The sequence below is a fragment of the Gymnoscopelus braueri genome (assembly GCF_963280865.1).
Source record: "Gymnoscopelus braueri genome assembly, chromosome: 2".
Classification (NCBI taxonomy): domain Eukaryota; kingdom Metazoa; phylum Chordata; class Actinopteri; order Myctophiformes; family Myctophidae; genus Gymnoscopelus; species Gymnoscopelus braueri.
Genome location: NC_137604.1, coordinates 32366993 through 32379639, shown reverse-complemented (window position 1 = coordinate 32379639; position 12647 = coordinate 32366993). Strand labels below are relative to the sequence as shown.

The following is a 12647-nucleotide window of genomic DNA, read 5'->3' as shown; positions in this document are numbered from 1 at the left end:
CTATCCTCCGGAATCACTGGTATAAAAATCTCCACCTTCATCCTCAACCCAATCCCCTCCACCCTAGTTATGGACTGTCTCCCCTCACTCTCTCCATTCTTCACCAAAGTAATGCTCCCAACTCAAATCCCTTTCAATCCGGCTTCCGTTCAATACACAACACAGAAACCGCTCTTCTAAAGGTCACGACAACATTCTCCTCTCTCCATCCTCATCCTCCTTGACCTCTGCACCACCTTTGACACCGTCAACCACTCCATCCTCATCACAGGCCTCCAGTCCTCCCTGGAAATAACTGGCACTGCCGTTTTGTGGCTGAAACCATACCTCTGTCACCAACATCTTCATCAACAATTGCAACTCCTCCACTGTCCCAGCTACCCATGGTGTCCTCCAGGGCCCAGAGGTTGGTCCCCTCCTCTTCATCCTCTACATTTTAACACTCTGACAGATCCTCCGCCAACATGTCGATGGCATACAACAAATACCTCTCCACCAATACCATCACCACAGTCATCCATTCCACCCTCACTACCTGACTTACTGTACCAATGCAAAAGCATGGATGCAAGAGAACTTTCTCAAACTCAACTGCAGTAAATCGGAAAATATCATAAAAACAATGACATCTGCATATCACTGGCTGTGGGATATTGTGGCTCTGGCCAAAGACAGCTGGTGACAAATGCATAATATACATTTTGTTACAAGACGTATGTAACACACTGGGTACGTTGTGGTTACTTTTGTATTTATTGGCCAACTGACAGAATAGAGAGGAAAGCTTTTGATTTGAATACTTTCATTATTTATAACAGCGTTATTGTTTTTTTTTTTTTTTTTTTTTTTTTGCTACACCCGTTTCCTTTAGTCTGTGGTAAGTCTAAATATTATAGTCACATGGACAGGCCAGCACTTTTCACACCTTAAATCTTGCGTTGGTCTCCTTTATTTACACCCCACATGCTCAACATCTTGACCTGGTCATTTTATTTACTAATTTATGTTACATGCACTTTAATATCCTTTGACCCAGAGCCAGCCTCACCCCAGGCAGTGCTGTCTCTATGCTCCATGTTGCTTTCTCTAGCCACGTTTTGACCTTTTTCATTCAATATGCAATATCATTAAATAAATAAAATGAAAAATACAACGTTCAACGTGTTATCGTAACCCTCCTTGTAGGCTACTGTAGATATCCATTTATCTGTCAGTGAATTCTAATTTAAATGCAGTCTCTGCATTGACTGAATTAAAGTGGACTCTCCTGTTTCAACAAGGCACAATTATGTCCTTTTGTTTTCCACAAAAGCAGACACCTTGTTTAATATATCTTGTCAAGTACCCCTGAAGAGGTTTTGGTAAATTGCATTCGTCTGAATACCACTTGATATTTTTCCATTTAAGCCGAGGGAGGGTACAATTCCTTTACATTTTCCACTTGGCCTGCCCCCCTTCGCCAACCCCCATCAACATCATTTGTCTTCCCCTGTGTGGCCTATAATTGTGAAACACTTCAAGCAGTCTGAAAGGGGAGAAAGTAAATGAAAATAACACTTTAATTTTCTGAATTAAGGAAGTAAAGGTCGGTCGGTTGGAGTGAGATGTGGGTTGACTATGAATTCTTTGACCCCCCCGACGCCCCGTCCCCTCCCTTCCCCCACACACACACACACACACACACACACACACACACACACACACACACACACACACACACACACACACACACACACACACACACACACACACACACACACACACACACACACACACACACACACACCAAAACAGAGAGATAATGGAGGGAGGAGGGAGGGGGGAAGTGAAGAGAAAGTGAAGGGCAGAGAGTTGGAATGTGAAAGGCTTGTATTTATAGAACTTGATGGTATTAGCCTGAACCTCAGTTATTTTCATAACTCTGTATGGGGCTGACATTGGAAAAGTGATACTTTTTTTAAATGCAATTTGACTCCAACATGAATAAATCTTAATCTTAAGAAGAAATGTAGCTTTTTCATTGGCAGCAAGGAAATGTATCAAGGACCTTGATAATTGCTTTTGGCATTTTCTATTAATTCAAATAAAACCTAAACGTATGCCATCATAAGAACCTTGTTTTACGGCACCACTTTCAACACCAACACTGCTATTTTTTTTCCACCGCAACTCAAGAGTGATTTGGGGAATCGTGAACGTTAATGTTAAAATCAATAGTTAGTATTTTTCTGCCTGGTTTCTGTGGCTGTGAGTAAGCCATTGAGACGGGTCAGATGCTTTGAGGGTGGGAGCATTTATGAATCATGTTTTGTTTTTGTTTTTTACTGATATTTCGCTTCAACACAGTCTATTCAAAACCTCAAGATTGTTGTTTTTTTCTCCCACAAATGTGAAAAGCTTGTGATACCGTCTGTATACACAATGTCCAAACCAATGTCTCTGAACCGAGCACTGCTTTGAGCAATGACATGAAATCAACCAGCCCAGATATGAGGATATCTTATGTGGATATACAGCCTCCAAATGTAATGCACCAATGTACCGTGCAGGCTAGTTTGAGAAATGACCATGGTGCAACTTGCTTATTGCTGTAAGCTATACCATTTGTCTTGATGTGTTCTTCAAGGTTGGTTGACTAACATGCTTTCGTGAAGCCAACCTACACAGGGGGTCAGTGGCTACAGCACAGAGTAACACAATTGGCTCTCTGAAATATATGGTGCATGCCCAGCGTGAGGCTATTATCAGGTGACATATACACCCCATCATTTATACTGCTGCTTGTTGTCCTTTCAAGAGCAATCAATACACGCATAAGTGCTTCGCTCCCATAGAAAAATATTACTGTTGTCATATTAACAGCAATTTATCTGTGTTTAATTAACTCTGGTTCGTTAGCAGAGCCCATAATGAGCCCCTTTTATTAGATTTAACCAAGCAGCTCGAAGACCTCCGTCTTTTCTTATCGAGGGGGCACATCGCTAACCGCACACAATGACACACACAGACACGCGTTAGCCCCATGGCTAAAGCATTTGCATCTTTGGGAGTCGCTTCAACGAGGGGCCATTTGTCATGCCAACAACAAGGACTATAGGACCTGTGTACCGTAGACATTCCATGCTGAGGCATCTGATCCAGTTTAGGAGGTGAATTAGTAATTATGCAATTGCTCACTCACTCGCATGGAGAATATATGAGAGAGAGAGAGGGAGAGAGAGAGAGAGAGAGAGAGAGAGAGAGAGAGAGAGAGAGAGAGAGAGAGAGAGAGAGAGAGAGAGAGAGAGAGAGAGAGAGCGCGCGCGCGCTCTGGTATTTGTAGTGTGTCAGATTGTAGTAGGCAGCTGAAGTGAGTGAGTTAAGTAACACAGATCTGCTTGTTACAGAAATGATTCATTATGTTCACGGTGTGTCTACAATATGTGTATGAGGTGCATGCAGGCACTTGGATATACCTGTGTATGCAAGTGTGTGAAAATGCTCCTCATATGGCGTGGGAGTAATGGAAATCACTCAGAACAGGCATAATTTGATCACCCAGTATTAAGATATTCGGGAGGGGCCATGCAGTTGCCCTGTCCATTATTCACACAATGGCTTCGTTTTGTGAATAGCACTCTTGGATGTTTTTGTTTGTTTGTTTTTGTTTTGTTTTGACTTGCATTCACGTGTGAGCTGTGCAAACCTCGCTATAAGCATATCCTCTGTTTGTACTTCTGTTCCCTTCTTTAAAAGAAGTGTCTGCCATCAGCGCCGTCGAAAGCAATCTAAATAGACATTGGGGACAGAGGCTGGAAGGTTTTCTGGGCTGCAGACTAGGCAGCACACATGTTGTCCTGCTAGCAGGCACTGAGGAGACGATGGGGACGCAAGGCACAGGTGTTGGGGCCACTTCCAGGAGGGGGGGGGGGAGAGAGAGAGAGAGAGAGAGAGAGAGAGAGAGAGAGAGAGAGAGAGAGAGAGAGAGAGAGAGAGAGAGAGAGAGAGAGAGAGAGAGAGAGAGAGAGAGAGAGAGAGAGAGAGAGAGAGAGGGATGTGTTGTTTAAAGACAGACACTGAAGAGAAGTGAGACTGAGAGTAACAGAAAGACACTGTAAAGAAGTCAGGATTGAAAAAGAAGTAGTGAGGGTTAAAGGGAGATTGGAGGTGAAGGTAGCGTGAACCCAAGTGAAGCTTGGAGTGTTGACAAGCTGTGTGCCAAAGTTTTTAGTCCACACCTTGGCAGCAAACAGTACAACACACACACACGCACACGCACACGCGCGCGCTGGCCGGCTGGCTGGCAGAGTATCGCTCCATGGCACGTAGATTATCCTGCAGACATCTGGTGAGGTAGCTAACGTGCTCTAGCAGAGCAGAGCAGGCTGCTCCGTATGTGTGCATGTCTTTGTATGACCGTGTGTGTGTGTGTGTGTGTGTGTGTGTGTGTGTGTGTGTGTGTGTGTGTGTGTGTGTGTTCTGCGTGAGGACATCTGCTCCCTAAATAGTATTATTGCCTCTGATTGGGGATTACCTAGTCGATGCATGGTTTTGAAAAGTATTCCCATGGGTGGATATATTGATGCGCAGGAAAGGGCCAAGGCACAGGGACATCACTAGCAAGGTATTGAACCATATCAACCCCAGAGCTATTCTAAGTATGTCATAATAGGCAAACATTCGGCAAAAAATTGCAGATCTACAACCTCACAACGTGTCTATTTCAGCGAAGAGATTGCGCCAAGTATAGAACCCTGAGGGACCCCGGTCAACAAAGTATACAGGGTTTAAGAGGGTTAATGATAAAATGGTTTTGTATTTGAAATGTCTTTCTTAAGCAGGGAGATGTTGTTATGCTGTGAAAGAATGTGGAAAGAAATACATTCAGCTCCAGCTGTACTACTACTTGGGGGGCAGGAGAAATGTATGTACTGTACTATGCATTCAGCTCAAGCTGTACTACTGTGTGTGTGTGTGTGTGTGTGTGTGTGTGTGTGTGTGTGTGTGTGTGTGTGTGTGTGTGTGTGTGTGTGTGTGTGTGTGTGTGTGTGTGTGTGTGTGTGTGTCGCGTGCGTGCGTGCATGTGTGTGCATGTAACATTTTTTACTAATGTTTATTTTCTTTTGTTGTCTGCAGTTGCGTGTGTATGCCACAGCACTTTGGCTGGCATGCATGTGCCATTTCCACAGCAATGACAGTTGACTGTTGTCTCTCCAGAGACATCCATTGTTTATCATAATCTACATGCCTTAGTTTGGCATTTACGCTGCCATATGTTATCATGGCATCTCATTTACTTTGATTCAAACAAATGTGCTCTACATTCCTTCCCCCTAAACGGCATTTCCTCTGCATGCCTCCCTCTCTGGATTCACTCTCATCCTCTCTGGAAAAACATGCACACATGGCACATACTGTACACATACACACACTGTGCATGTAAACGATCACACAGTCACATACACATGTACAGTACAATATACATGTACTGTGCCTGTATACAATGTATATTGTTGCTGTCCAGCAGAAACCTTTTAGCACTTTGTGATTTCCAAAAATGTAAAGTGTGTTATAAATAAAATGTGTTATTATTATTATTGTTATTATTATTATTATTATCATTATTATTATTAGTATTATTATTATTAGTATTATTATTATTACTATTATTATTATTATTATTATTATCATTATTGTCTCCACCAGGCCGAAAGGCTGGCGAGAGTATGTTTTGCACCCTGTCCTTCCGTCCGCCCATCGCCCCCTCCGTCTGTGGACAGCTAATCTCTGGCACCGCTGCCTTGATCGCAGCGAAACTGTGCACACATTCCCTGGATGCCAGCAGAACCTCTGCCCCACATTTTTCACTTGGGCCTGTTATAGCGCCACCAGGAGGCCGCTTTTTGCAAAACACATTTTTTGACAGTACTCCTACAGAGTTTGTCCAAACATCACGCAAATTGGTACACAGTATCTCTATAGTCATTAAACAAAACAGGTCTTTCAGATTTTTACATTCCCTCCTGATTGGCAAAAAAATGGCTTTCAAAGTTTGCAGGAGTGCTCCGTTTTGAACAAGATGCCTCAAATCATGAACACAGCATGCAATTTCCGTGAAATTTTGCACGGACATTCCAACTATGCCGAGGAAGAAATACAACTTGAAATATTTCAAATCAGCCTCATGGTGGCGCTACAACAGGTGGATTTGTGTTTTACCTATAACTGCACTGATCTGTGCGAAACTTTGTATGTGCACTCCCGGCCTAGAGCACACATGGGCAACATGCCATCTCAAGCCGGCGGGCCAAGTGACAACCCCCCGATTGCAGTGTCCGATTGCCATGCAAGGCCTAAGAAGAAATGGCACTCTTTTCACATTGGTCTATTCATAGCGCCACCAGGAGGCCACAATAACCTACCTGAGCTGGCGGAGACCTGTGCTCTGAGGAGCACTTTCTCTGGTAGTACAGCCTTCAGCAACCTGAAGTTGTCAAATGTTTTACTTAAGTAAAAGTAGCAATTCTGCAATGTAGAAGTACTCTCTCACAAGTAAAAGTCAAAAATTACTTGAGTAAAAGTACAAAAGTATTGGTATCAAAATGTACTAAAATAACCAAAAGTAAAAGTACTAAAATGTTTGAAAATAGCAGATCTACAAGCTCACAACGTGTCGCTTTAGCCCTGTGTATAAAATAGGGCTAAAGTGGTTGAAGTATGTTTTATGATTTAATCATGTGTATCTGCAAAGTAACTAACTAAAGTTTTCAAACAATTGTAGTGGAGTAAAAGTACAATATTTGTCTTTGAGATAGGCCTATAGTGGAGTAGAAGCAAAAGTATTGAAAATTAGAAATACTCCAGTAAAGTAAAAAATACCTCAAAATTCTACTTAAGTACAGTAAGAGTAAATACTTAGTTACTTTACACCACTGCTTCTTCATGAGTATGAATCCTCTGGAGTCGGCCATACCAGCCCTGTGACACCATGCTGGGACCATTGTCAAATTCATACACAGCATTGGCATGGACTGTAAACTTTTCAACTAATTTCTTTGGGAATTTTGTCTGATTACCCAGAGAATAAATCAGTTGATTATGATGGTGGTATATGGGTTGGCGATTTGTAACACACAGCCATAGAAATAATAACGTAGATGACAGAATCAATAGGCCTAACTAGAATTCAAGTATCATCTTGCTGTTGACAACACCAGTTGGGCGTTAGGTGGGTGTACAGTAGCTCTGTCCCTTTTGACACATGCAGGGATTAAAAGACCCTCGTTCTAGGCAACAACTAAAAAAATGTTTCTGATCATATTTTAGGTGAGAAAAGAGTTATATACAAGTTTGTTATCAGAATTCAGGAGCTCGCATGCAGTAATATGCAGTAGTCTTCATAGGTGGAAAGTAAGTAACTAAGTACATTTACTTAAGTACTGTACTTAAGTAAACTTTTGAGGTATTTTGAGGTAGGTACTCCTTACGCAGAAAGTTCCATTTCAAGTTTTCAAATGTATACAAATCTTTTGAAAATAGCTGATCTACAAGCTCACAATGCGTCGCATCGCGACACATTGTGAGCTTGTAGATTGGCTATTTTCAAATGGCCAAAATGTGTATAGGGTTGAAGTGGTTTTGTAATAATAATCAAAATCTACAAAGTAACTGGTAACTAAAGGTTTCAAATAAATGTAGTGGAGTAAAAGTACAATATTTGGATCCAAGATGTAGTGGAGTAGAAGTAATAGTATTGGAAATACTCAAGTAAAGTACAAATACCTTGAAATTGTGCTCAAGTACAGTACTTAAGTAAATGTACTGTACTTAGTTACTTTCCACCACTGAGTAATATGCTGTAGTCTTTCGTTGCACGCTGATGCTAGTAACCCTCAGGTAGTAAACGAGCACTGGACCTTGATTACGTCAATCATGGATTGTGCCGTTATCTTCCTTCTCTCTGTGGCGCAGATTGAATTTAGCTTAATCAGGTGATTCACTCACTTCATGTAAACAATATAGATCTCTGACTTCTCCCATTGAAGGAATTGCAGACTGAAATATATAAAATGACAGGGAGACACCAGAGATGTGTCAGTGAGCTGGTTCCTGTTGATGAAGCTTCATAGCCTGTCTTTATACTTCCTCTGTCTCTCCAGACCTACATCAGGAATTCAACATTGAAACCAGGTAAGATATACTGAGACCCATGTAGCCTATATAATGCCTTGAACAGTACCAAATAATATAATGCGTCATAATCTGCTCATAACATTGTAAGAGGACTCATAAATACTCATAATGCTTTATAACAATAATCATAACGCATTATAAAAAATGTCATGTATCATCATATCATAATACTTTATAATTACTTGTCACTTACAGGCTTGTTTCTTTTGGCCAGTATAATAGTGTATTATAATTGTCATAGCTATAATCCATTATAATAATTTCACAATGCATTATACTAATACATTGTTATAATGCCTTATAGTGTGACAGTCGGTGGCGTTCCTACGTACATGGAGCAGGCGGATTACTGGGACCGGAACCTGCTGCTGGACCCGGCCTGGGAGAAGCAGCAGATGAAGACGTTCACGGCGTGGTGCAACTTCCACCTGAGGAAGGCTGGCACGCAGATTGAAAACATCGAGGAGGACTTCAGAGATGGTCTTAATCTCATGCTACTGTTGGAGGTGATATCGGACGAACGGTTACCCAAACCTGCGCGAGGCAAAATGAGGGTCCACAAGATCAGCAATGTCAACAACGCCCTGGACTTCATCGCTAGCAAGGGAGTCAAACTGGTCTCCATCGGAGCAGAGGAAATCGTGGACGGCAAGGCTAAGATGACCCTTGGAATGATCTGGACCATCATCCTACGTTTTGCCATCCAGCACATCTCTGTAGAAAAGACCTCGGCCAAGGAGGGGCTGCTGTTGTGGTGCCAGAGAAAGACCGCTCCCTACAAGAATGTCAACGTGCGGAACTTCCACATCAGCTGGAAGGATGGCCTTACCTTCAACGCTCTGATCCACAGACACAGACCTGAGCTTATCGACTACGACAAGCTTAGAAAGGACGACCCGATGACCAATCTGAACAATGCCTTCGAAGTGGCCGAGAAATACCTGGACATCCCCAAGATGTTGGACGCAGAAGACATCGCTGGCACGCTGATGCCAGATGAAAAGGCCATTATGACCTATGTGTCGTGCTTCTATCATGCCTTCTCTGGCGCGCAGAAGGCCCAGACATCATATTCATTTTTCTCCAGCAGGCAGTGTGTAGGCTTAGGGCAGGGGTTTGGGGGGTGGGGAAGGGTCTGGGAGGGGTTGTAGGGGTTGTAGGGGTCTCAGCGCTGTACATACTTATTTTTCCAGTACAATGAATGACACAGGCAGAGTCCCAGTTTATTCAAAACTCATCAATCACAGGCTTTCCAGTAGTAGGACAAAATAGGCATTTATTAAAAAATAAGAAATTCAAAAGCCAACGATGGTAAAAGCAGAGAGTGAAGTTTCATCAGTAGATAGGTTTGAGTGTTGGGTTTTTCTGAGTGTTTAAAGCAGCCATGGAAATGTTTTGAATACTGTCATATGGAGTCAAGTGGTAACCATTTCGCTGAGGAGAGTGTACCCAAATGCCTTCTCTGTGTAAATCACAACAGTTTACATTATAACTTTGACATCCATCAATATCTGCCTCTTGTCATATATATTATACCCGAGTGGTCATAAGGTGCTTATTTAAATGGACAAACTATACATTTGTATCGTAGTGAAGACAGTAGAGACAAAGTTAGTAAATTTATTATATATCTGAAAGCACACGTCAAGGTTGGATTGGTTGAATGAAGGTTCTTGCGCTTCCTGCACTGAGAGGTTACCATAGTAATAATTGATGATTGGCAAATTGTAAAAGAATAAAAAATGTCTGATGGCTACAGCCCTGTCCCTCTCATCTTTCTCTCCTTAATCACCTCTCCCTCTTGCTTGCTCTCCCGTCTCTTCCTCACTCAAAATTTTAGAGTCTAAAACCCTCATTCTCTGGCTCATGCAGAATTTACGAGGACATCTGAGGAGGAGACGGGGAGAGTCTTCATGAACATTCCTTTAGGCTATTTAGGGCCTATTAAATTAATTGATTAAAACAAGCAAAATTGTCGTTTACAAATCTATGCAATCATTTATCCAATATCACAGAGTTGTGGGAATAGCGGTGGGAAATGATGAATCGATTATTTTTTATTTTTTTTACCCCTGACAAAATTGTCTAAAATGAAACAAGATAAAACGATCAAATAAAAGTTTGAAAGTGGGGGCTGAGAGATTGAACGAGAGAACTGGGAGGGACGGATGAAACTAAAAAGAAAAGACTTGGACCAAAATCTTGTAGTTTCTTCCTGCGCGTTGGGAGAGAAATGAACCCTGGATTTGTGTCTGGAATTTTTTTGTACTCTTTAATATCAAACCTTATCTGCTGTACAGGAAACTGCAAACACCTTCTGTAAAATGATACGTGAGTTTCACAAGCACACATAAAGTTTCCGTATGATTTGTGATTCCGTGTGATTAGGGGAGAACGGGGTAAGATGAACCACTCTTTACTTATGTTGACCTCTAGGCAAGGAAAAATGAGATGGAAGTAAAATCTACTGAAACTTCAACATGTCTTCTATCAATTGAAATAATGAGTGTGCATCTATGACAAATGGTTGTAAAAAATATGGGTTTTAAAAAAAAAAGTGGTCATGTGGTTCAACTTGCCCCAGGTAAGGGGTAAGTTGATCCTAGTCAAGGGGTAAATTTACCCATTTAATATGATATTTTGCATTTTCAAGTTTAAACTTGAACAAATATTCACGTATCAACAATATTTTAATAACACATTTCCCTTTTGCAAATAGTCTTACTTATTTTGTTAATGGTATTTAAACAATATAAAACCAATTAAATAATGTTTGTCATTCAGAACCTTTTAATATTTGCAATTGTTAATACAATATTGAAAACTTCTCTTAACACATTGAATGCCAAAAACGGTCCGGACCGTTTTTGAGGGTCCAAACGAGAAGTGCCGAAAACGGTCCGGACCGTTTTTGACCCAATTCTATTTTTATACGAGTGGCCCACGTGGGGCGCTAAAACGAAACTTTGACATCACCCAAGGAGTTTCTGAGAAGAAGAGGCTGGATCTGGCTCCATGTCAAAAATCCTTCCGGTCGGCGTTTTCAATGTTATCTCCTTGACTAAAAGCTTAATATCTCCATTTCTTTTTAACGTGGTGGAAACGAGCCGTTTTCGATCGGCGATCACGCTGCAATGGAGGGTCGCGTTGGAAATATTATTGTTCCAGGCGTTAGTCGGGACCCTCCGCCGTCTCGCACGCACGCTTTGTTTACATGCACTTCCGCGTCTGGGCTTCTCACAGCACGAAACGTATAACGCAAGTGGATGGAAGAAATGCAGGCACTCAACGTATAATATTTTAATAAACCTCTGGCACCCAATGTGTTAAATGAGTGTATTCATCCAAATGAAAGGTCATACAGCATAATTTGAGAAGCAAAGACATAATAAAAAATATGAATGGTGATTAATATTAGGATAATTGGTTCAATTTACCCCAAGGCATTTGGTTCATCTTGCCCCATGGCCACCATTTTGACCTAACCTGGCTAGCTTAATGCTTCAGGCTAATCTTTAGCTAAATGATTCACATGGTTTTATACATTGGAATATCACCAACATGCATGATATATAAGTTTCAACCTGGGTACATTTGCTTTAAAATAAAAATCATTATACCAAAAAAGTTAAACATTAACTTTGACCAGCAAAAAACACTTTTTTTGTGTAGAAATATGCTTATCACTTTGCCCATGTGTCTGTCAACTTCACAGCCAGGTCACATGACAACTCATGTGTATAGTTTTAAAGATACAGGGGGTGGTTCAACTTACCCAGAGGTTCATCTTACCCCGTTCTCCCTATATGTCACTATAATGGTCATTGGTTGCTTTAAATAAAGTAAAGAAACATTACATATATATGCACCAAAGGTGCGATGCGACGCATTGTGAGCTTGTAGATCGTCTATTTTCAAACATTTTAGTACTTTTACTTTTGGTACTTTAAGTATATTTTGATGCCAATACTTTTGTACTTTTACTCAAGTAACATTTTGAACACAGGCCTTTTACTTGTAACAGAGTATTTTTATATGGTGGTATTGCTACTTTTACTTAAGTAAAATATCTTGAGTAGCCTACTTATTCCACCACTGCATACCACCAGAAATAAGACATGACCCAGAGATCAGGTTCTCATGGAAATGTTATGTCATCTTTTAAATCAGTCCTGACTCCTGAAAACCTAATGATATGTTGAGAAAAACTCTTAGCTCTAAGTATAGCAGATCTACAAGCTCACAACTTGTTGCGATGCGTTGTGAGCTCGGCTATTTTTGGCTAACGTTCCCCCTCAGAATATGAATGCTGGGGTTCTCGTAGTTAAAGGATTTGTTGACAAAATAATTATTCAATTAATCAGTGAAAAATTAACAACAGAATTATCGCTAAGAAAATGATCAATAGTTGCATGCCAAGCAACTTTGAGTATTTAGAAAAGCCCAATCTAAATTGCATGTAATATTACTATTAT

The 12647-nt window shown here is 41.1% G+C and overlaps 1 protein-coding gene across 1 annotated transcript; it reads left to right on the top strand.

Annotated features, from left to right (window-relative positions):
* Positions 1-8465: 8465 nt before the first annotated feature.
* On the top strand, positions 8466-10063 carry LOC308095135 (alpha-actinin-4-like; the record flags this gene model as incomplete). Its single annotated transcript, XM_080442079.1, has 2 exons — positions 8466-9265; positions 10045-10063. 2 exons carry the CDS (start codon positions 8466-8468, stop codon positions 10061-10063), a joined length of 819 nt encoding a protein of 272 aa, XP_080298205.1.
* Between the last annotated feature and the right edge of the window lie 2584 nt (positions 10064-12647).